At 46.7% G+C, this 24990-nt stretch overlaps 1 protein-coding gene across 4 annotated transcripts in view; it reads left to right on the forward strand.

Annotated features, from left to right (window-relative positions):
• The window catches only part of FNIP1 (folliculin interacting protein 1), a 57391-nt gene that overhangs the window by 5531 nt on the left and 26870 nt on the right, over positions 1-24990 (forward strand). For 2 of the 4 annotated variants that reach the window (XM_085518726.1, XM_085518727.1), the window contains exons 1-2: positions 11257-11676; positions 18058-18184. In XM_085518726.1, the coding sequence (XP_085374852.1) occupies positions 11666-11676; positions 18058-18184 (138 nt within the window). In that variant the 5' untranslated portion in view covers positions 11257-11665. Of the gene's footprint in view, positions 1-11256; positions 11677-18057; positions 18185-24990 lie in introns of those variants that run through there. The other 2 variants (XM_015875559.3, XM_015875560.3) reach the window with 1 other exon arrangement.

The raw sequence follows: 24990 nt of genomic DNA on the forward strand, positions 1-24990 counted from the left end.
GGGAGGCATCCTACGGTTCCTGTGTGAGCAGGTTGAGTAAAAATGCTCCTTTATATCTGCGGGAGCTTAAGGTGTTTCTGCAGACTTACAGGTGCTGTGTCTTCCATCCTTTAGGGCCGTGAGGAGGTGTCTGCACCAGTTTGGCCACTGTGAGGCCTTCCTCCTCTGTGAAGCAATTCTCCCAATTGCCTTCTGGAGACTGATGGTGCTTTTGGCTGACACAGGTTGCAGACCTTGCTCTTTGGGAACCATCGGTTCCTTTGGTTGACTGATGAGTTTCCCTGTGTGCTTTCAGAAGGGTTTATCCTTTCTGTTTGCACACCTCAGAGGTAGAGTCTGCTGGTAGTGACAGCTTGGGATGAGTTCAGGCTTCTGTTCTGGGATGATGTGCTGCAGTGTGACTTGGAGCCTGCTGTCATCTTGGCTGAATGCAAGGGGTGACCACTCGAGAGGCTGAGCTGTACACGTGCACTGTAATGCACACGGTGGCTTCATGCGCAGGGGCTGCATTCTCTCCTATTGCTACATCTGGAGCAGAATGTCTGCAAGATCACATGTTGGTGAGTAACATTAGGAAAAATGTAGAGCTCAGTTGCACTGCAAATGCACAGGATGACTGCATTTTATGTCTAAAAATACATGTCCCAGTGTGTTCTGCTCTGGGGAAGTGTGAACACTTACTATGAAGTCTTTGTATCAAAAAGAATTTATTTGTTTTTACAGCGTTGTGCTGTTGCTTGGTGCCCAACCGAAGCTTTTCATTGAGATAATTCTGCACGTTTCCATAAGAAGTTCAACCTTTTTCTTTTCTGAAACTGATAGCTTCAGTAGATATCATTATTCAGAGCACAGTGCTCTATAGAGAAACTTGTTTGAGCATGTGAACTGCAGCACAAAACACTACATGGACTGCATATGGAATATTAACAGTGCGTACATATAGCATGTCCACAAGTACAGTGTGTATTTTACTTCAGAGTTGCTTTTGGACTGAAGTACCTGGAGTGCATGTGAAGGCTCATTACTTACAGGCTTACCTGATGCCTTTGTGGAGGCAGCCTGGGTAACCTCAGTGGTAGTTTTGACCTGAAATGAGTAAAATCCATCACAGAAACAGTTGTATTTCTCTCAGTGTAGGCAGTGTCTGTGCCCTGCCCACTCGTGGTGCTGATACACACCCAACTCTGTGTGTTTTGCTCACAGTGTCTTTCCTTTGGTCCGGCCAAAGCGTCAACAAAACACAAAACGTAAACTTTCAGTTTGTGTGATGTATAACTGGAAAGAAAGAGGAGCCAAGCTGCAGTAGTCTGCCATCTGTTTTAGTTGATAAATGAAGAAACTTTGGGCTCGGTTCAGCCCTGACTGAAGATCCTGGCGTGGTGCCTGGTTGAGCTGGAGAGGTTCTTTGCCCAAATTCCTGTGTCCTTTTCCTCTTTCGCAGCAAAGTGCCGTGTTTGGGCATGGTGTAGAGAAGCAGCTGTTGGCTTTTGTTGGTTTTGTCCTTGCCTCGGGACCCATGGGAGAGCCGGCTTTATGCAGGGGTATCAAAGGAATAGCAAAGTCTCTGCTAAAAAACCCTATTCCTCAAGCCTGATGGGCACCTCTCTAGGAGAAAACCTCCAAAGACAGGTGGCCTTGCGCTTGGCTCGCTGTGATTTGGGTAATGGTGACACAGAGAGGAGGGTAAGCGAGAAGGAAGCACGTCTGAGCAGTTAGCTAACACATGAATGATCAGAACGGAGGGAGATCTTATTTTGGTCTATCACATTGGCCGTGATGCCCCCCTACCTAGAAAATGTTCTTTCTGTTTGGAGACTTCTGCTGAATGGTTTATTTAATCCTTTCTGTGAAATCTGATAGTGGAAATTGGTAGAAAAATGGTATTAGTTCAGGTGTGAGTGGAAAGCAGATAGAGCCGATAATCTGCGTGTGGTTGTGCATGCAGGGGACATCAGCTGCAAATCATGGGGCGATCATTCTTTCCTTCCCGGAAGCTCGTTCTCATTGAATGGCATTATCTGAAGATCAGGATCTGGGAGGAAATATTTCTGCCAGGATTTTCTTGTTCCTGCAGGAGAAATGACAGCGTTACCCCTTGTAAAGAAATGCATCCAGTGTTTTGCAGCGCTGACTGCCTTCCTGTGCTAAGGCAGCCCATGCTCCGACATGAGGCTGAAACAGTCAGACAGAAAAAGGTGGTTGGGTTTTTTTGGTGGTGTTTTTTTTTTTTTCTCAGCACTTAAAGATATTTCAGTTGCTACGAGTTACTGGAAATTACTTTCTTGGTAGAAAAGGAAATAGTTGTACTGACAGCATGGAGGGGTTACAGAAGCTGTTACAACAGGCGTGCTGGGTAACTGTGCACGTCTTCTGTCATATGAGGAACACTCACCGTGAACCAGTGTCCTCTATTTCTCCAAAGCAGATGTAATTGAAAATGATAATGATGAAGTAAGTTCATGAAAGGCAGTTGTTCTCATCTCGTCAGGGAGAGAAAAGTCAGAGGCGAAAATGTGCAGGAATACAGAGTTTGTTTGTCAAGAGGTTGTTTCTATTAACAACAGTTTTTAAAAGGAGAAACAAATTGAATTTAAAGCAAACACAGAATGACCCATTCTACAACACATTGAGTGTCCTCAGCTTTGGTATATCTCTGCGAGGTGCGGAGGCTTTTGGAGGCACAGCTTTGTGCCTTTCGAAAGGGAGATCCAAGCTGGAAGAAGAGCTGGAGAGCAGGGAGGTACCTGTGTGTATGTGTAGCTGCTGTGCTTTGATGCATGCATTTTGCTGGGTGATGTTCTCACTGATGGTGTCTCTCGCCCTGTTCTTTGGTCCTCTGCTCTGGAAACGAGCTTTCACTCATGCAGAGGAGTAGAAGGGTTAAAGTTCAGTTCTCTTTCTCATCCATTTTTCATTTTTCTTTTGCCCTGTGCTGCCCAAAGCCCTCCGTGCTGCCTCTGCTCCCTGATGGTTCCCCCTGGGTGCTGCCCCATCCCCTATCAGTCTGCCACCGGCAGCAGGGTGCATCCTGTTTGGGTCACTGCTGTCATTCCAAATGACATGCACTAGCATGAGAAGGGAGAAGAGAAAGGAAGAGCCAAGAGAGCAATAGCTGTGCCAACAGCTCCTTTACAAAAAAAAAAAAAAGCAACGACCCAGTCTGAAACATCCTGGTGGCACTGACAGCTATTGCTGTCCAGCACGTGACCTTCCTTTCCTGTTGGTGCAGTAGAATAAGTAGCTTCACATGGTGCTGTTACTGGCTTGCAGTGGGGTTCCTGCAGTGCTACGTTTGTTCTAGTTCCCACGTCTTACACATGCTCATGTGGACAGCCTGAATACAGAAAAAAAGGATGAGGCACTTCCGTGCTTTTGAGTGGGAGAGCAAAGTGATTGTGCCACACCAAAGGAACAAGAGAGAATAATAGTTGGGCTTTGATCGTAGTATGAGTGTGAGCTGCAGAAGACACAGGTGCTGATGCTGAGATGGAGCTCGTCGAGCTGCAGTCTCTGAGGAGAGCCAGGGTGCTACAGCCACATCTGGCCAGCTGTGTGGTGCTGCATTGGGCCCTGCATCCACATCTGGCCAGCTGTGCTGCCTGCAAGTGCCTGGTGTTCTGCTCTAAGGCACTGCTGCTGCCAGAAAGGGACTTCCTGAGTGTACACTCAGTATACGTCTTGATAAAGTGCAACCTCTCCCTGCGGAACAATGCAGGTTTTATCAGGTGTTTCTGTTGACCCTGAGCTGGCTTGGAGTGTGTGTTCCAGCAGGATCCCGTGATAAGGAAGGTGTGCGTTTGGGCTGGGTTTCAGTGCTGATAGCCAGAAGAGCACGTGGATCTGAACCTGCAGTTTCTTTATCACCAGCCAAGACTTAAGAGTAAGGAAAGCTAGGTGTATGTGCAGGGGCTGCTTCCTAAAGGTGCTTGGAGATTGCATCCATCTGTCAAGTGGAATTTTCAATAAGGCTTGGCCAGACTAGCTGTTCTGCAGTAGAAAAGCCCCTCAGATGCACAGTTACGTGCTGAAGGGCTTTAAATACCTCAAAGTTCTCTCCCACCAGTCTATTAAAAACGTCACTTCAGACACCCTTTCTCATAAAGAAATACAGCATGGATATAACTAATATTGGAAGTACTTATGGCATGTGCATAATTGCTAAGCAGGATACACACCACCCAGCTTTAAAACCACGCTGTGAGATTGACTCCAGACATGGTTCATTTTGTTTGGAGGTTGGCAGCTCAGCTGACTGTCGCTGGATATCAGTCTTGCCTCAGGTGTGCCAGGTTGACTTAGTTGTTAAAGTTCTTGTCACAGGGCTGCTTTCCAAGTCCATTTATTTCTGTTCTTTTTGATCTTGTGAACTGTTTCAAAGTGAATGTGTCTTATGAGAAGTCTTTCACTGCAGTGCTATGCATGGTGTAATTAGAAGTTGAAGGCAGTGAGCACCAACCCAGTGCTGTTCCCAGGTCACACACGATGGTTGCAGCATTCTCCTGTGCTCCCTGTTGGACATACTTCATTCACCTCAACCAACTGCAAAGATCACATGCGAGGGACAAAAGATCCACCAAATGCCTTTCACAGGTGGTTTGGAACAACAGAGTGATTCCTTCAGACATGCTGTGCAAAGCCCATCCTGGCTGTTCTCCGCTCTTGCTCAGCGTGTTTGACATTCACATCTATTTTTGTATAGTGCTGACCTGAAGAGACTGGATCTGGATTAGATTTGGATTAGGGTTTGGGATAAATAGCACTGGAATCTCATGTGAATTCTTCTTCTGCGATTTTTGTTCTGAAAGAACCTCCTGAGTTAAACACTTGTTGTCTGCTTGGTCGTGAGCATCAAACCTTATACCTGTTTTGGACGAATGTTGTCTAAAATAGAATGAAAGTGGTTTTATGCATGTGATGTATCTTCCCTAAATACTTCAGTCCCTTAATTTGAAGGACTTATCTTTGTAACTTTTCTTGTAACTTTTCTTTCCACCTGAACAGAGGATCCCTGTCCATGCAGCCAAACCCTCCTGTCCTCATGCACGTAGGGCAGGAGTTGGGCTGATCTTCTTCTGGCAGGGCATGTTATTTTGCTAACACTTATGGAGTTGTATGACTGCATGGCTTGCTCAAGCATCTGCTTTTTATTTGTCCTTGTGTCCTTACAAGTTACATAAAAGTGAAGCCAGTGTCTGCTCTATATAGATCTACCTGAAATAGTTTCAGGTCACCTTTGCACACTTAATTTGGAAAACAATTGAGCAGCATGATTCCTGCCTCTGAGAATTGAGTAGTCGGGCTCCTCAGCTCCTCACAGCTGTCTTGGGGCTCCTGCAGCATTCTTGGGAGTGCACTGTGCAGGAGCTGGAAGGGAGGGAAGCCAAAGCTGTGAGCTGGAGCTGGGGGTGCATGCAGGCTGCAGGGCATCACACTGTGAGTGCTGCGGGTGCTGGAGCTCAGGGTCAGGCCCTTCCAGTGCCACTATGGCAGCCCTGGGGCATGGGCCGCAGTAAGCTGAGATTCCTTCCCTCACCTGTTTGTTTGTTAGGCTTTTATTTCTTGTACAGTTGTCCTCTGTCGGTGATTTGCTCTAGACTGGGTTTGGGTGAAATCTGAGGGGCGAGTCGGGCTGAGTCAGCTCTCTCCTTCAGCCATGTGCTCTCCTCAACACATGGAAGTACTTTCATTGCTCCAACCAAACTGCTCACATGCTCAGCATTAGGCACGGGTTCTGCATAAGTTGCTGATCCAGGGTCTGAATTTTATTCTTATTTTCTAGTGAAATTTACACAGCTGAGGGTCAGGCTACCAGCATCTGAATGTTACAAAATAAAGGTTTAATGCAGGGTTATCCAGGAAGAAAGCTTCTGGTATTAAAGCACTGCAGTGCGTTTAAGGGCAGCCTTTGTAAAGAAAAATGGTGTCTTCTGATAACGTGACGGGCTGTCATTATAAATGAGCTGGGAACAACGCGAGCTGAAATGCTGTGCACACACCGGGCTTCAGGCTGAAAGCAGTATTTGGGGATTATCCTTACATTAAACTTCAGCTGGACCAAGTACATATAAATAATTGTCCCTCAGCTTTCCCTATTACAGATATACAGAGTTTGTGAAATGGGTTTACCGTGTTCTTTGATATTTTTTAAAGCCTGTTGCTATGACAACCAGACCCCATAACAGTGAAGCTCTTTGGGAAGAAGCAATCCTGTAACACCCAGGAAGAAAGCCATGGCAAAACTGTGTTCCTAGTGAAGAACCAAGCAGAAGGCAGAGCAGCAGCCTGGCCTGGGCTCACGGCAGGGTGCCCAGCCTGCTCCCAGGCAGAACAGATTTGGATGGGACACCTCCAGAGCTGTATTTTCTTTTTCATATGGAAAGGTTGAAGTGATCTGATGGTTTGGCTCATGGGTAAGGAAACATGAGTTTTGCTTTTGAGAACTGGATGTCCCCTTTGTACTTTGCTAATACAGAAACTGGCAGAACAGGCATTACTTTTCCTTTGACGTGAGGGCTTGCAGCCCTGCTTCCTTGTGTCTCATGACTGAGTGAATCAACACCTAATTAAACAGTCACATGAGGGACAGAGTAAAATGCTGCTCATGCACTGATCCTTGTGAATCCGTGGAGAATAACTGCTTACATCTGGCTTCCTCCTTCTCGGAAGAACCCTGAGCAGCTGCAGCTTTTTCTCTTTCTTTTTTTGCTTTCTTTTGGGAAAAACAGATCACACAGACAAAGCAGTGCTGTCTGTGCAGATAAATGAAACCTGGCATAAAGGAGAGGGAAGACTTGGAAGTATTGGATGCATTTTCTGAGGAGTGACTGCTTGGAGTTTGTGCTGGGGATGGTTTAACTGAAAGCTTGAAGCTGTGCTCCTTGCACGTTTGACACTCTTGATAACTTAACCAAAAATGTGAATCGTTGAACGGCTCAGCCTCTGAGCATCCTCATAACCTCCCCTGGACCTTCTCCAACAGCTCCACGTCCTTCTGGTGCTGGGGCCACACCGTGGCCAAGGCAGTAAGCTGTCCGGTTTGCTCCATAAGCTTTCTTGAAGTTTTGAATTCTTTTGTCTGTAGCATGTTGTGAAGGTTCCATAACAACTTTTTTTCCACATCTGAATGGCAGACGCTAACCTGGAGGTTTATAGGGCTGTCAATTAATGCTCAGTCACAAGCACAGCCACCTTAATCAATTACATGGCTGTGCAGCACAGCCAAGGAGCGCTCCAGCCCAGCTCTCTTGCTGACACCACCAGAGCAGCATTTTTCCCTTATGAAACTCACAACGTGAGTATTATGGGATGGTTTAATCACAGCAAGCAGATGGCAACCTGCACCCTGACGGCAGTGGGCTCCTGTTGAGGCCAGAGGGACCTTGTGGCCATGGTAGCACTGAGCTGTGGGTTGGGTGTCTGCAGTGCGATATTATCAGGATGTTCCATCCACCAGGGGTCATCCTGACCTGCAGGCTCTGAGGGCACAGCATCTTGCAAGGCAGCACTGGGTGCATGCCACCAACAAACAGTGGGTTACATTCTAGCTTTTCAGGCTCTCAATTGTTATTTATTTTCTTGATACATCTATCTGATCTTAAAGAAAGAAAAATGGCCCCTGAGATGTGTTTGTGCTGTTGGTGCAGGAGTCACGTGGCACATCAGGCGCAGCTGAAGTACATTGGTAATTTGTTTACGCACTGTACGGCTCTTTTGGGGGTATCTCATTCTGAAGCAACGTGTTCAGAGTCTTGAGTTTTAATTTATGGAAAAAGAAGAAACAAAAACTGCTGCAGGGCTGACAGCTACTGTCCCCAGTACAGGAAGGATGTGGAGCTCTTGGAGCAGGTCCAGAGAAGGGCCACTGAAATGATCAGAGGGCTGGAGAGCACCCCTTCTATGAGGAAAGGTTGGGGGAGCTGGGTTTGTTTGGCTTAAGGAGGAGAAGGCTCCGGGGAGACCTCATTGTGGCTGTCCAGTACTTGAAGGGAGCATATAAACAGCTGTTTATGAGTGTGGATACCGATAGGACAAGGGGAAATGGTTTTAAACTGAGACGGGAGATTTAGGTTGGATATTAGGAGGAAGTTTTTCACACAGAGGGTGGTGACACACTGGAAGAGGCTGCCCAAGGAGGCTGTGGATGCCCCATCCCTGCAGGCTGGGTGTGGCTCTGGGCAGCCTGGGCTGCTGGTTGGTGACCCTGCACACAGCGGGGGGTTGGAACTAGAAGGACACTGTGGTCCTTTTCAACCCAGGCCATTCTATGATCGTGTGATAAGTGTGTGAAAATAGGAGCCCTAAAGGCTTCTTCCAGCTGAAGGTAAATACAGAGAATTCAGTGTCTGAATTCTGGGGATCTCAGAGGTCTTTTCCAACCTGAGTGATTCCACGCTTCCCCTCCTCTGCTGGGCTGGGTCATTTCAGGAAATTATTTCTGTGTGGATCAGATGGAATTTGTATTGCATCCATTTTCTCCCCAACTTTTCACTCGGCACACACACAACACTGAACTCTTTGCACTTTAAAAGCCACAGTGAAAGATGTGCTGCCCCGCACAGCCGCGGGTGCACAATCACAGAGCTGTTAGATGGGGGTAAATGCCCCGTTGTTCTGCAGTACCAGTTGGTGTGATGGAGGTTTGTTTGGTGTCTTATTTACAGTGGATTGCGGCTGGAAATGCGATACAAAACAAACACCAATGCTCCAGTAGCTTAACCATGCAGCAGGTTTTACTTTGATAGCTGTTCTCATTGGAAGCATCTTTTATCGTGACTCAAAAGTGACAATGGGAGAGGAGCAGTTGAGCTGCTGTGGTCTCGATATCTGTGTTTTAAATGAAAGATATGTTCTGTGTTGCAGCCCCCTGGAATGCACAGAGACAGATCTGCATTTGTGCTGATGCTTCCTTACACCTCCATAAAGACACTTTATCCCAGTCATGAGACCTCCTGGTGCTAAGAGAATCCTGTGGATGGAGCTTTATCAGCTTTGCTTCTGTGCTAAGCGTCCGCTTGCTTTTTAGTCACAGTTTTTTCTTTTCTTTCAATTCTCTAAAGTCTGGTTTCTTTTAAAGAAAACGGTGCCTTGATTTTGAGAACCATGTGGGCTGTTTGCAGCCAGCTTCCTGCTGCTGGCTCCTGCTGTGGCTGAGCTGTGTGTGTGTCTGTGCTGTGCTCAGGTACGTGGCTCCAGCTGCACACAGTGCTGTGTCTCCGTGCCGTCCGCTCTTCCTCTCCAGCACTGAGGAATTTAGTGGAATTTTCTTTCCTTGCAGGGAGACAAAAATGCACAGAAAGCACATTTTTGTCAAGTCCAGCTCAGTGGTAAAATTCCACTAAGGCAAATATTTTGTAGAGAAATGGTGTCCAAGAATTTCTAGTTGGATTTCAAATGAAATCCTAATTGGTTTTCTCTCTTGTTGTCTGGTGTGGCTTCCAGCTCCCATCTTCATGCATTAGTAAGCAATGAACGTTGCTGGACTTAGCTGCTGGCTCTTTGTTGTGTGCTTCTACAACAAGTGTGAGGGGAGCCTTCCTTAAGAGATGGGCTCAGAGAACTTGTTAATGTAGCAGAGAACAAAAAGGAATCATTGCATTACTTTTTAGCCTGTGGTAGGAGCAAATTGTTGCCTGCTCAGTGTAAAATCAGCTGTAGTTTGAAGTTTTTGGGAATGCCTGTCCAGAGAGTGAACAGATGAACCCTTTTTTTTTTTTTTGGTGCTGTTTTTGAGGGTGAGGGCTTATGGTTCAGTGGGGAAGCACAGCCCCATGTGGCACTGAGCTCTGCAGGGAGCCCTGGGCTCAGCTGCACTGAATCCATCACTGTGGTGGTGCAGGTGGGGTGCTGGGACACCTCCCAGGCTCTCCAGAAGATGATGAGCTAAGAAAGGAGTTTTTGATCACTTTTTAAAATAAACTTGTTAATATTTGCTACTTTCAAGAAAAAGAAGGGGGAAAAAAGCATCAATCAGCTTTGTTATCCATGTTCTAGAAGTCCCCATCCCACACTGGTGATCTCTCTTGCCCTGGCACTGGGCAGCTGCACCCGTCCTGCCCTGCATGCTGCTATGCTGTGAGTGTCCATCTGAGCAGGAATTCCTTCCAGTAATTTTTCTTGGGCAGTTTGGCGATGGCTGGGGCTGCTTTCAAAGCATTCGTCTTCTACACGCATCAGGTTACCCCGAGGTAAAATGGAAACTTTAGCAGCTGGCCCTGTAAATAAATGTTTACATAATGCGTCACACTGAACTTCCCCCCCATCGCATCTCTAAGAAAAAGGTCACTTCTGACAGCAGCAGCCTTTTGGAAGGGATGCTTTTGCTGCACAGGTGGGGGGGTTTGGGCATAGGGCACGTTGTCAGGAAGGGAGTGGAGTCAGGTGCTGGTGCTGCTCGCCTGTCCCAGGGCTCTGTGTGCAGCTACAGAGGTGTAGGGCATTCTGCAGTGTAACCATGAGTAGCTGCATTGAATTCCCTCATGCTGCTTGCATATGGAAAGCCAAGCCTGTGATATAGGGCCTTGTGGGCTCTTATGTCAATGAGACATTTCCTATAAAACATCTGTGGTCACAAAAGCTCTTACTGCTGGATTTGGAACCAAGAGAGAATCTGCATCTGAGTTTTACTGCTTTTGTGTCCTAATGTTTGAACCGAGCACAAAACCACCACGTCTGTATATAAGGCAGTGGCAGAAGCTGTGTCAGTGGGCTCCGGACTTGAAGCAGGAGATGTTTGGTGGAGGAAGGAGCTCAGTGTTCCCTGGGGCCGGCACCACCTGGGGGTCCTGGGGCTGCTGGGGTTGGGGCCAGGTTGTGTGCCCATGGTGTATTCACCTGTTGTTTGACAGAGGGGTTTGTGTATTCTTAAGCTCTGTGTTGTGAGGTGTGGAACGATGGGAGATGATGGCAAACGGAGCTCCTGTGGCTTTGTGGTTGGCAGTGTTGGCGAAACCTGCAGATGCTGGAAAAAAGGGGAAGTGGGAGCTCTGGTGCTGGGCTCCTGCCTTTGTCCGTTTATTGATCTTCTAATGTACAAAACACGTGGTGTGAGTGGTTAACCCCCACATCTGCCTGTGACTACAGTTGCTGATTTCAGAGTGCGTTGCCCTTTTGGATTCCCCGTTCCTTTATCACATCCCAGTGCATCTCTGCCCTGTGAGTGGGGACGTCGTCCCAGAGCAGCAGCTGCCACCGCAGTGCCCTGTGCAGCCTTCCCCACGGGGCAGCGCTGCTCCCGGCTCTTTGCCTGCAGCCAGCGAGCTGCTCAGCCCCTTTTCCCGGGCAGCGCTTCCCTTCTCCTGCCCTTAAAGCTCCCGTGCCCCTCCGGGCAGGCTGCGGGCGCTGTCGGGGCGTTGCGGTGCGGGGCGGTCGGCAGCCCCGGGCCGGGGGTTGGACTGGGCGCAGCGCTGCCCCCCGCGGTGCCCCCAGCTCCGCGCGATGCCCACCCCGGCTCTGCCGGGCGCTGCGAGGCGGCCGCGGGGATTAAGCGTGTGCGGCGCGGCATGGAGAGCCCTTTGTTTGAGTTAAATTCAGCCCTCTCGGTGTGTCACCTGACAGTCTTGTGGCTTCGGATGAATATGGCTCACTGCTATTATTAACCTGAGTTGGCAGCCGGGCGCAACGGGAGTTTGTAGGGATTTGGGAAAGTGGAGCCGCTCGGGAGACAAAGATGCTTCCCAGGTACGATCGTTATACGGTTCTCGAGGTTATTTTAATTGTTTGAGAGTTGAATATCTTCCCTGTGATGGATGGCAGTCTGTTCTGGAAGGCGAGGCTCTAAGAGATCCTTTTTGTGTCACGGTTCTCCCCGCAGTTGCATGCTGAATGGCACCGAGCTGTTCCTTTTTCCCCCAAACTGGTTCTGTCTGTTGTGATTTTGCCGAGGGTTGCGTGGCAGACTTGAATAACGTGACACATAATGGTTAATGCTGGTGGGTTTGACTGGAGGGAGCTGCTGCTGGGCTGTGTGCTTTGTGTGAGCTGAGGCGTTTTGGAGGAGCACGGAGCTGCTGTGCTTGTATGTACAGATGTTTGCATGCAGACATGGAAGCCAAACAGGTGCTTTGTGAAATGACACGCGTCAAGTGATCCCGAATACATTACATGAAGTTACCACTATTAATTGTCAGTTTTGAAGCTGTGTAAATTGCTGAGTTACTCATCCTGTCACACGGCTCGAGCAAAACCTCCAGCCTCCTTGTGCTCAGGCTTGTGGTCTGTGTGTTGGCTGTGTACATGACACCCAGCCTGCGTGCACGAATGCTTTTTGCTGGTGGGGGGGGCATCTGGCTCATGTGTTAGACTTCAGAGTATAAGCTGGATGTCCTAAGGAGAGCTGGGTGACTTAGGAGAGGGGGAGAAAAAAACAAAAACAAACTGAAGTCAGCTTCGTATACAGTTAAAGTATTGGGCAGAGCCAAGGAGGGTGGAAGCCAATTGCAGTTTGGGTCCAAGTTTATTATACTGAGTGTGAAATAACTGCCGGGCTGGCTGTGCCTGTGCACAGCGTGTGCTGAACACAAGTGGCAGGAGTTTCCTGGATCTCAAGCAGTGCTGCTATTCACGTTGAGGATTGCGAAGCTGGTAAATGAATGAGATGGATTTATAGATGGGGCACAGAGCTGACCCAAGGAGCATCACCCTCCTTCAAGAAATGACGAGGTGAAAGCTTGGAATTATTTTTTCCTCCATAGCAATATTATTTCCTTATGCTAACCTCTAGAGAAGCCCTTGTTGTGAGCTGCTGCCCACCATCTCCTCCAGCCCACAGAGCCCTGCGGTGACCCCGGCTCCTATAACAACCATCCTCCTGCAGGTTTGTTTCTAAGTATAGGCCCCCTGGTTTCTCTAGCTTAGGTGTCTCTTTCCTGCTCCCAGCCTTACAGCCACGCTATGTCACAAGGGTTTACACGGGATCTCACACAGAAAACACCAACTGTGAGAATCAGTGATGTGATCTGGATCATTCTTATCCCTTGAAGCCTGATTATGTGCTTTGCGTTTCAGTTGTTATTATTAAAAATTATTATTAATATTATTTAAAAAATAAATAACCTGTCCATGCAAGACCATGCTAATGGATGGCTTTCCAAAGCTCAAAGCATCATTAACAGGTTGCCCAAGGAGGCTGTGGATGCCCCATCCCTGCAGGCATTCAAGGCCAGGCTGGATGCGGCTCTGGGCAGCCTGGGCTGCTGGTTGGTGACCCTGCACACAGCAGCAAGAAGGTATTACATTCTATAGAATGCCCTCTCTGTGTGTCCTATAGAGTCAACTTTTCTTGTTTCTTCTCAAAGCCAAAAGAAAAATTCCAGGTATTAGAATAACAGGTATTAGAAACGTGCTGGGGAATTTGGGCAGGAGAAGGGAATCCCTTGGAAAAGATAATTCAGGTTGAGAGCTGTGTGATACAGCATCAGGGCTGGACAAGGGCTGTTTGTCCTCTGCTTCCATTCACCCTTCCCTGTAACAAAGCAGGATCCTATATGCTACCAGGCTGTACAAGTGAGCAAGCTTCTGTTTGAATGTAAGTCTGTGTGGAGCTCGCAGATAATCTACATCTGAAATATCCCACTGCACATGTTGGAACAGACTCATATCTACAGCGTAAGCTCTTCAAGACAAGGATGCTTATGGCTGGGTCTGAGCACCACCTCAGCAGCAAACACGAGGAATGCAGAGTGCAGGAGTTCCAGCTGAGCCCTGGGGATCTCCATTCCTTTCTTTGGATGCTCACCTGGGAGCAGTGAAGGAAGTCTTTTCTTCTCTATGGTGGACCCGCTGTCCGCCCTGCCACAGCTGTGCTGTCGGCGTTGTAAAAAGGTGCTAACATGAGAAACATGCAGAACAGATAAGCTAGCATAAACTATAAATATCGTTTGCGTAGATGCATTTAAAAATAGTTGGAAGTGATTCATCACCAGGCAGTTTTTATAACTATGGGTAACATGATGTAGGAAAACAATAGTTTGATGGATAGTTTCAGCCTAGTCTTAATCTTGTTTTGAGCAATTAAACCTTTTAGCAAACTCTTGTCCGGTTCCGCTCTGATTGATATTTTGGTCGGTTTGCTTCAGTTGCTCTCCTCCTTGCCTTCTGAAGTACCTGTGTTAATGAGTAAGACACTACTTAAGTTGTGTTAATATTAAATTGTTTTAAAATGAAGACTTGGGTAGGAGGAAATATAGTATTAAACTTAATGGAATGGAGAAGTGCTGTACGTGTTATAGTGGAAACAAGGAGGAAGGAATGTTTTTGTTTTCCATTAGGAGGGAAAACCTTGTATTTAATTGGCAGAGTGGTGACAAGGGATTTCTGTTCCTGTCATTTCATCTATTAGAACTTGCTTGGAGCGCAGTAACATCAGTTTAAAGCCAGTTGCTTCTTGCTGAGAAATGTGATGAATTCCTAGAACTGGATGCAAAAGAAGGCCCATCTTTGGAGAGAATGGGGAGTTCTGGATTGCCGTGCAACTTACAGAGATGCTGTGGAGCATTTAATGGATCTGTAAATGCGAGTGTAAATATTCCTGGTAAAGAGGCAGAAGAGCAAAGTGAGGAGAGAGAGAGAGAACTGAGCAGCAGTAGGTGTAAGTGTCAATGTACTTTAAAATATCCAGACCATACTCTGCCAATTGCTTGTACTCGAGCTGCCCCTGCTCTGGATCCGTGGCCAGAGGGACTGATGCTTGGATTGACGTCCCTTTCCAAATTGTTATGATCCATTTTAGCTACGTATGTGACTTGATTACAGCAGTTTGCAGCCCAACTCCCTCTGTTGGCTTGCAGCCTAGTGGGAGAGCTGAGGCTCTACCCTGTGAGGCCCCAGAGTGCAGGCAGCCCCTGCAGCTTCACAGCAGAATTCCCTGCCCACCTTTGAGACTGTTGGTGTGTGCGAAAAATGAAGGGAGGGAATACAGAGCTGGGCCCTTTGCATGTGCCCACTGCCTTTTGTCCTAGAATATCTCATTCTGTATGAATTCATATTTGTTCGGTAGAGGGGCTGAAGTAGTTTGTTTCTCCCTCCTGCCTTCACTCCATGCAGGAACTCGCAGCACTAACTTTGCGGCCAAGGCGTGAACGGTTCCATGGGTGAAGAGTGTGATTTGTTTATTTAATGTGTAATCAGTTCCAAGGAAAGATCAGCCCACGGCAGGTGGGTGATAAAGGAAGAGCTCCTCGTTAGAACAACTCTCATCTCCAGAACAGCATGGGAGATGGAGACTCTCCTGTCATTAGCTTTACTAGAAGGCTGAATTCTACATCTAGTTTTCTGCATGAATCTCAAGAAAGCATCAGCTAAATGTCAAAGTTAGTTTCCATTTATAAACACAACTAATTATATTTGGAAGATCTAGGTCAGTTTTCATCTGGCTGAAGAGCAGCGCTGGAGTTTTGCCCCATTAGATTTGTTTTCAGAAGATGCCCTGCATACTACATGCAGGAATTGGTACATTTCTGGGGATAATCAATGCAGACACCCAACCTGGCGGTCCTTTCAAGCTGCTAACAGCAAAAGTGAAGCCACGCTGTGCTCCATCTCCTCCAAAGGAAGGTGCCTGGCTGTGAGCTGGTGGGGTGAGCCGAGGTGCCGCCTCTGTTTACTGTCTGTCCAAATGAACTTTCCCCCAGCTCCCTCCATGTTCCTGCTGCTTTGGGAAGTGGCCCATTATTGCCAGGGAATGTTTCTGCAAGGCTGAACTGTGCTTAAGGACTGTATTATGTAAACAGAGATAGCGCTTATTTGGAATTATCACAAATTATGATTTAAAATATCGACTAAATAACTTGTCTAGAGAAAGTTAAAATGTCATGTGAAGAAGCTGAGAAGTAAACAAGCTCTTGTTACCTTGATCAAATATGTTTCCGAATACAGCAAGGGTTTTATATTTAGCTTTCTCTCCTCTTAGTGTGTAATCTGCTCTTGGAGCTTTTTATAAGTAGACTTTCCTAAGATCTGGAACAGCTCCTGCCCTTCTTTGCCAGTAATTTCAAAGTCAAATATCAGAAGCACTAGGTAATGGAAGAGGTGCTTCTGTCTGAGCGTGAAGGAGATTCAGATGTGTGGCAGTGGTGGAGTAAATGATAGTATCTTTTTGCCAAGCAGTTCCTTGTTACACAGGTAGTGGTAGCACCCCAGCAGTCCATCTCAAAAAGTGTCTCTAGACTTGTTAATTTCACTTCAATACAGGGAGATGTCTTCTCAGGAAGGAAGGTCCATCTCCAGCCAGATGTAGGCTTATGCGGAACCTGGCTCTGCTACATTGGGCCTTTTGTGTATACACTGGGTTTGGTTCCTTAACATGTTCTGAAAAGCAAGATAGGGCTCCTGAGAAGATGCTCAGTGTGAACTCTGCTCTGAGTGCGTCATTGTGTTTGGGTTCTGGTGCAGAATTTGCTCGGTCTGTGGTCAGCTGTTCCTGTGCTCTGGGTGTCCCAGCACAGAGGCTGAGGCTCATTGCCTCCAAAGCTGGACACCGGGCTATTTCAGTTTCAAGTTGCTCAAGCTGTTTTCTTGTAATAAGCTGCTTTTGACATTTGTTGCACACTGTCTTCTCTGCAGGTTCTGTTTTTTTTGTTTGTTTTTTTTTTTTTTCTCCCTCTTCTGTTGCTTTGTGGTGGGGCTGAGGAGGTTAGGAAATGGGTTTCCTCTCTCTGGGGGCCAAATAACTGTGTGTGTCACATCTCTCATCACATGGGGATGAAAAGTAACAGCCTTAGATTGCACCAGGGCAGGTTCGGGGTGGATATTAGGGAAAATTTCTTCTCTAAAAGAGCAGTCAGGAGCTGGCACAGACTGCCCAGTGAGCGGGGGAGTCACTGTCCTTGGGGGAGTTCCAGGTCCGTGGGGATGTGGTCAGTGGGCAGATTGGGGTGGGCTGGGGTTGGGCTTGGGGGGGTCTCAGAGTTCTTTCCAACCTGAATGATTCTGTGATTCTGTAATTCTCCAAGTTGTAAGGGCTGTGGATTTGTATTGGACAGTCTGCAAAACTTCTGAGACACCTGTGGCTTTGGCAATCACATTGATTCTCAGCTGTGACCTAGTACAGAAGTTGTTCAGCTGCAAATCATCAGTGTAGTGATGGTGTAAGGCTTTGGTTGATGAGCTGAAAGGACAGAGGAAAGTAAAGTTTACTGTAGTCTTGGAGTAGAGTATTCCAAGATAGCAGACCATGTTCTCGTTAATGGGAGTCTTTCTGCTGCAGTCTCTTGCTCCTTCTCACAACCTGGGAGCCAGGATCCTTCACTAGTGGCTGGAAAATTCCAGCTCCTTGCTCTCATGTTGCGGTGTTCCATACTGGTGCAGCCTGCTGCAAACCAAGGATAAGGATGATAGAATTACACTTGAGCTAGGAAATGGCTCAGAACCAGCTGAGAGGAGATTCCTGCTGTCTTCGTGGACACGGTTCCTCTGCAGCACATGGTGCTGGGGGAGCAGGCACAGGGAGCTGTGGGCTCCTGCTGACACAGGCAGCAGCGTGGCTGCAGTCACATGGATTAATGGAGATTATTCCTGAGTCTGAAGGTATCAGTGACCTGTGTGTAGCCAAGTCCTTGCAGCCTGTGGTTGCCTGTTCCCCGCATCATGACGTATGTATTAGTGGCCATATGATTTTTCATTACTTAAAGGAGAAGCCAATGTGAATACAGCCATACATATTTATTCTTTTGTGTTGTGAATTGCAGTGCTGGGGGATTCTCTTTTGCTTTTAAACACAAAAGCCGAGTCCTTCTGTGACCGATTTCAAGAACTTGAAAGAAACATGGAATATCACAAGGCAGAGCACAGGAGCCAGTAATGCTGCAGACATCATTGTATAATGGCTATAGTGGACTGCTGTCCTTCATGCTATTGCAATTTGGCTATTTGCAAGTGTAGGAGAGAGAACAAAATTCAAAAAGGCACAATTCTGGCCAGGGGTTCAAAGGGTTTGATGAAATGACATTGCATTTGTTGGATTTTCTGTTTTAATAAGGTTGGCTATAGAGATAATGCAGAAAGAACAGTGCATTAAAGAGCTGTGGTAATTGATCCTTCTGGTGTTCTGTGTTTTAATTAAAGCTGGCCTTTGCCGGAGTTCGACCCAAGTCAGATCCGACTGATTGTGTATCAGGACTGCGAGAGAAGAGGACGGAATGTCTTGTTTGACTCCAGCGCTAAGAGGAAAATAGAGGATGTTTCTGTGTCGGTGAGTATTGTGCTCATGGCTATATTCTATATTTTTCAACATAAGATTGATAAAGTACAAAAGTTCTGCTTTAGCCACGTTAACATTTAAACTTCGGTTACATGCAGAGCTATATTTAAAAGCTGCAAATCATTCAAGCTTCAGTGATTTCACTCTTAGCAGTTTGAAGTGCTGTGTTGATCTCTTCAGTCCTCTGCTCTCCTACTTTCTGTCCTTTCAGAGCACACGATTCCTCCCCAGGGCTGCAGCTGGCAGTGCTGGGAGGCCGAGGCAGGGCACACTGATGGTTATTGACAAGCTTTTATGACACGGATGCTTTCTGCAGCGGGATCTGTGTTCTGAGTCAGAAGGTGCTCTTAGTCCCCTGTCCTTTCATGTCCTGGTTGGTTGGCCTTTGCCAGCTGTTGTTTCCATGCTTTGCTGACAGCTCTTTCACACAAAGTTACTTGAAAACTTTTTTTCTTTTGGCATGGTCTGTGTGGTAATCTATTAATTGAAACTGTAGTGGATGCAGTCAGATGAGGATACTTCCTTCTAAGGACTCTGGCCAGAAGATTAATTTCTAGCCACAGTGCTATTGTAAGTGGTTGTGTGAGGTTGGACAACTTATTTCACTGCTTTGAACTTCCTTTTCACCATCTCTGCAAACATTTGCAAAGCATTTGAAGTTATGCAAGCAGAAAGTACTTTGTCAACTGAAATTTCTGATCGCAGCTGCTTGTACCCCTAGGACCTACTCAGTTCCACAAGCAGGAGTACACAGAAGTATTACCTGCAAGCCTGGCTTTCATGTTGGGTGCTGGAGCACAGCCAGAAGCTTCACCCAGCTTTCTAAACACCCCCCAGCTCTTTGCTGAGTGCTACTGCCTGATGCTTCCTCCTTACACACCTCCTAACCTCTGGGAAGTCCATCTGTGGCATCAGGCACCAACTTCCAGGCTGCCCATTGTAGCACACTTGCAGCTATGAATTTAGATCCCATTCCTTAGTTTGAGAATGTTTCAGGTGAAGCAAATCTAACAAATATGAATGAAACACATCTTTCTGTTTAAATTTGACTTGTTGGAAGAGCTTTATTTGAGTATAAGTTCCTTTTCTTCCAGGTGTTCTTGGCAGGAAAACAGAGATTTTTAAAAGCAAGATCTTCAAAGTTATTTATTGTGATGAGTTGCTGGCTTTGCTTATTACTATTTCTTCATTACTGTATGTGACACTTGTACAGTATGAACCCTCCTGCCATATTTCAGCTGATTTCTTGAAAGCCTTTTTAAGATGGATCTCTACTTTTACAGCCAGATTGCTCACCTCATTGTTTTGGTTTTCTTCACAAAGACAGTTGACTCTGGCAGCTCAGTAGCATCAGAACAAACAACTGATAATTAAGCTAATACTGCTCCTTATTATCTCTTTTTTATTTTCCTCACTGAGCGAAAGAGGGGTGTGGGTGGGAATAAGCTGTATTCACCATCCTTATGAAGTGAGTATGTGAGAGTTTTTCACTTGTCTCTGGTAAATTGATATATTTGTGTGTGTTATTAAGAGACTTTTAAAGATAGTATGTAGAAAAACTTTACTCTTAAAACATTGCAGAAGCAGAGGCATTACTCAGGTGAGAACGTGCACCAAAGTCCTGGGCTCAGTCCCTTGCAAATTGAGTTCAGGCTTGTACAGTTAGCAGCCCGGCCATTTTCAAGGGATTACATTGTTTATTTTTCTCGCTCTTTATCAGGATTTTCATTTGCGAAGACACACCCTGCCTATACAAAGCCAGATCTTGGCACTAAGCACATTCCAAGGCACTCTTGCCCTTTTGCTGCAAGACGTGTGTGTGGGCTGTGTGCTCTCCCTTGTGAAAGGCTATCTGTTAACGGCCTCACAAAGGCCAGTGCTTTCTGCATCTTCTCCCCCTGCCCCCATTTCCCTACGTGATTTATACTTCTGCATTTACAAGTGCACTGACAGGAGGTTTGTGAGGGTGCCCAGCGGTAGCCAGGCTGTGCTGGTTGAAGTCCAAGCAGCCAAATGCAGAGCCAGGAAGGTGCCATTTTGCTTGACGGTGCTAACTGTGCTCCTGTTTTCCATTGTTTCCAAGATGTGTAAAAATTGTCTGATCTAAAGCAATTTCGATTTGAGTTGTATGCCTGCAGCAACATCAGGTATACTTTACTATATTTTATGTTTTATGTATCTAAACTCAGTGCACATCAGGAGTTGTGGTGCAGTGGACCAATGCTGAACGTGTCTCAGTCATTTGAATTCTGCAAGGGAAGGTCTTGTCATGCAGAGGTGGATAGAAGGCTGCTGAGACATTTCTAATATCACAGTAATGATATCTAAATGTGGTAAAAGATTGTTATTTTGAGGGATTTTAATTCTGAAGTCTACATAGCACTGATAAAATATCTTGCTTTTCAGGACTTCAGGTCTGGAGAGAGAATGAATAGTGAATAGCCCTCCTTCCCAGTGGGCTCGTTCCCTGCTCATTCCTGTTTTGAGGACACTGGCCCATGGGATCAATGTGCACCCCAGGTCCTGACAGAGTTAAGCTCTGCGAGGCTGCCTGGTGACTCGGCACCAGGAATGTTGGCTGGAGGCTGTGCCAGGCATTTCCACCCAGATTGCCACTGCCAGCAGCTGTGGGCACTTGGCGTGTGGATGGAGGCTGAGATTCCCCTTTGTGAGCCCTATACCTTTTTTGGTGCTAAACAGAAGAGGTTCTCCCCTCACTTTTCAGGGGATGGCTGGTCAATGGTCGGGGCCTGCAAGCAGGTACATGGTGCAGTGCCTTGGCAGCTGCCTCTTCTTCACAGGGGTCAGGGCACCCATCAGAGAGTGGCTGCTCTTTGACACTGGATCATGAGCAGGCGTATCAGAACAGACATTCGTGTGTTAGGTGTGTGTGTGACAGAGGTGGGCATTGCTGGTGCCTTTGCTAAACAGCCTGAGCCCACACCCAGCCATGCTGCAGTGTAGGCAGTGTTCCAGGTGTGTGTGAGCACAGGTACTCCTGAGCTCTGCACTGCAATCCAAGCGTGACACTCAGCTCCTGTTTGCTTTCAGGGTGCAGGCCCCGGGTGGCCCAGCCAGCACTGAGTTCTCAGCCTTCATTCTGCATTTCCTGACCTTGCCTCAGCGCTTGGTTTCCCAACCCTGACACCGGTTCACGCTAACCTTTGTGAAGACAAATTGGAGCAGCACCACGCTGCTGCTCTCTGTGTGCTTATGCCATATTCATGGTGCAAAGGCCAGCTGGGGTGAACAGGGCTGGCAACAGAAGGGGACAGGGATGCCATAGAAATGGTGCTGCAAGGGAGAAGTGGGAGGGAATGGGAGAAGCTGGGAGGGGAACCTTGCCTCCAACCGAATGAGTTCAGTTTCTAGTGGTTTGGTTTAACTGCTTGTCTTCCTTTTGTGTTGTCCATGACAAGGAAACATTTATTGCTGGGGCCTGCAGAAAGATGCTGGTTGACCGTACAAAGCCAAAATATTTCCTTAGTCAAAAGAAGAGCCTGGAGGAAGGTGTGGAGTGAGAGGGAGGAAGAGGAAGGAGAGAAGAAAGTGAGAGCTGAACTGTGCTGAGTCCAGATCCAGAGCTGGTTGGGCTGGGAAGGGGGGAAGGGCAGTGGAAAATGGAATGGGAAGAGGGCAGTATTTTGCTTCCAGCACCCAGAAACAGAAGGCAACTTTCAAGATCTATGTTTTTTTTCTTTTTTTGGAAGAAATGGAAGAGAGAGGACCAGGGATACAGAGTTTGAGGTCTAGAGGTACAACCTTAGAAAAGAGCATGGGTTTAGATTTGGGGAGCAAAAGGGGCACCTTTGCCATGTAACCTCATTGTCTTTATTTTTGGGACAATTTAATGGAAAGGTTATATGATATTTGATCTCCTAGAGTGGCAATTTCCTTCACTCCAAATGTCATATTTATCCCAAAGTAAAAAAAAGTGGCATGCTGTTTTAAACAAGCCAGGATTAACCGTGTGCTCCAGTATACTACAGCGCTGGATAAATGTTGAGCAGCAAATTGCTTTGAGGGATTAGTAATCGGATAGTGAGCCTTTTGCTTTTGGGTGAGTTGTGTGAAATCGAGACTCCGGTCCCTATCTGGCGCACAGGTTTCCAAAGTAGCAGGGCCAGCAGATAAAGGCACCATCAGAAAGGAGCTCAGACCCAGCCCTCTTTCCTAGCTCTGCCTGTCCTGTGCATATGAACAGGAACAAGAGAACCCCAGTGAGGAGGCAGTGCCTTGTCTTTTTACTTTTTCCACTCTCCTGTGAGTAATAGAGGAACTTGGCTGCTCTGGAAATCAAGTGAGAAAGTAGCTCTTGACATCTGCCTTTAAGAGAGAGATCTGTGTTTTTACAGCAGAGCTGTAAGGGAAGGAGAGAGTGCCCACTCCTAGACAGATGCATGTGTTAATTACACATTCAGCCCAACACATATTGATAAAAAAGAAGAGTTATCAATTTTGGAGTAATTTTTCAGCTTTGTGAGCTACCCTTTGCTTAAAGCCTGTTCTGGAAATGGGGTACGGTGCTCCCAAATAATGGCAACCTTACTCGAATACAGATTTCTCCATAACCACCACCACAGTGATATTTGAGCACCGGCTGTTACAGAGTGGTAGGAGAGTGTAAAACATACGATGACATTTCTCTTCCTTCTGTCACTCGCTCCCCTAACCCACACGCTCACAGTCTGGCATTAGTTCAATGCACTGGGCTCTTCTTGACTGTCTTGTTATCCCCAAATCAAAACTTGTTCAGTGGAAATGTGCATAGCACTGTGTGTGCGTTGTTTTCGCTTACTGAGGAATTTATAGACCCAGTGGCAAAGAGTTAAATATTTTTGCTGGTAGAGGTGGAAAAAAGAGATTCCGAGAGCAGAGACCTACTTTGTACCCTGTTTTACTATAAAAGCCATCCGCTGTGTGTTTTCTTCAGAACTATCTGGGAGGTCTCTGTGTCTTCCAGCAAATTATGACCTCTAATGTAAGAACTGTGCCTGCTGGAAAGTCTTTGGAGCTGGGCAGTATCTGCAGAGAGCTGGCAGAGGAAGAACAAAGAGCATGGGCACCATAGGGAAAGCAACATGGCACCGGCAGTGCCCGCAGCATCCAGCAGCTCTGTGCCTAGAGAGTGCGTTATTGCAACTGTGTGTACTTGGAAAGAAAACCCATGGCTTAGAAAATGCTGCTTATACAATTCAGAAATAATTTAGTAGCATTTTACTTAGGGGATTCCACATTGTTTATGCTTTGGGTGTTATACTGGAATGCAAGTAATCCCAATCCTTTGTTGCGTGCTATCTGGGTGTATCTAAAATTGCACTGACCTTTCGTGGTTAGTAACTGTGGAGGAGAGGGACATTGCAGGTGCTTGATCTCATTGACCAACAGGTTATTCTTAAGCACATGAGATGTTCTTAACAGTGCAACAACCATAGCTTGCTACTAGTCTGCATTTTAAGTGAGATTTTATGTGCAAGGCTCTGAAGAGCTATCTGAAAGATCCCGGCCTCCTTTACTGGCTTCTTATAGGAGTCTTGGTTCATTAATCACCACTGTAAATACCAAATGACCATTTTCCTGGTTCCCTATTTAAATGAGGCAGCTGCTGCCTCAAGATGCCAGACTCCCTGGTGGATCTCTACAGAAAAATGCAGGAGGAGGAAAAATGAATTTCAAGTCAGTAATTTGCAAACTCAGCCTATTCTTCTAATGCACAGAAAATGCTGCACTTGTAGAAATGCATTTACTGGGTTTAGAGTCTGAAGGAGGCTCAGTTGTAATAGTAGATTTTAGAGGGAACTTTCAGCATCGGATGAAAAATGCAAGCTGAAATGTGGTTTGCCTGCAAAAGCTGCTGTAACCCTGTGGATTTTATGTGGTTTTATCACATGATGCTTGCCTAGCCTAGGACATTGTTGTTTGTGTCAGAGATAAAATGCAATTCTAGTTCACGAGTTCCTACTGAAGTCATATGATTATCATTCACATGCTCCAGCCATTGTGTACTGTGCTCGAGCTGCAGATACGAGGCATTAGCAAATCCACATATTGCATGAATTCAACGTACTCGCCAGTATGTTGTAATGAGAGGATACTACTGTGGGAGGGCATACATGGCAGTAAAGCACAGGACTCGGCTGGTGAATGCTTCCTTACCCTCTGCCACAGAATTACTGATTTGTCTGCACATTTTTCCTTAAGGCTGTCTGTGGCAGCAGCTCTATAATTGGAGCAGCCGCGCAGACTGCCATGTGGAGCTCAGCAAACCCCGACATTTTCCACTGTTTTGCCTAAATCTGCCCACGGTTTGGCCCAAATAAAAACCACATGATGGGGAAAAAAAACAAAACACAACATCAACCTGCACAGCCTGGGGTAGAGGCATGGGATTCCCACTGCCAAAATCTGCCATCCTTCAGCAGCGTGTGCAGCCTGCTTGCATACAGCTGTGGCTGATGGTTGAGCAGAGATGCAGTTATCACCCTCCAGAACTGGGGGTTTCACCCTTTCCTGTTCTACCATTTCCTTTTCTTTGTAGCTATTAAAGATTGAAAAGCACTTATATTCCTGCCTGAAGTGAGACCTCGTGATGTAAGCCTGTGAGTCCGGAGGTGAAGCTATGCCATGGAATAGCACTTTGCATATCCATCTGTCCTTTGAACCTTGCTTCCAGTTTTCTTTGCTTCCAGCTTGCTCTTACTGGTTTGCTGATTGAGTAGGAAACGTTAATGGAGAGTCTTAGGGCAGTTAGTGCGTAATGTGAAGTGGCGCAGACTATTTCTGTCTCTCAGCGCTGC

Source organism: Coturnix japonica, chromosome 18 (genome assembly GCF_054131305.1).
Source record: "Coturnix japonica strain WE chromosome 18, WE-NBRP24, whole genome shotgun sequence".
Classification (NCBI taxonomy): Eukaryota; Metazoa; Chordata; class Aves; order Galliformes; family Phasianidae; genus Coturnix; species Coturnix japonica.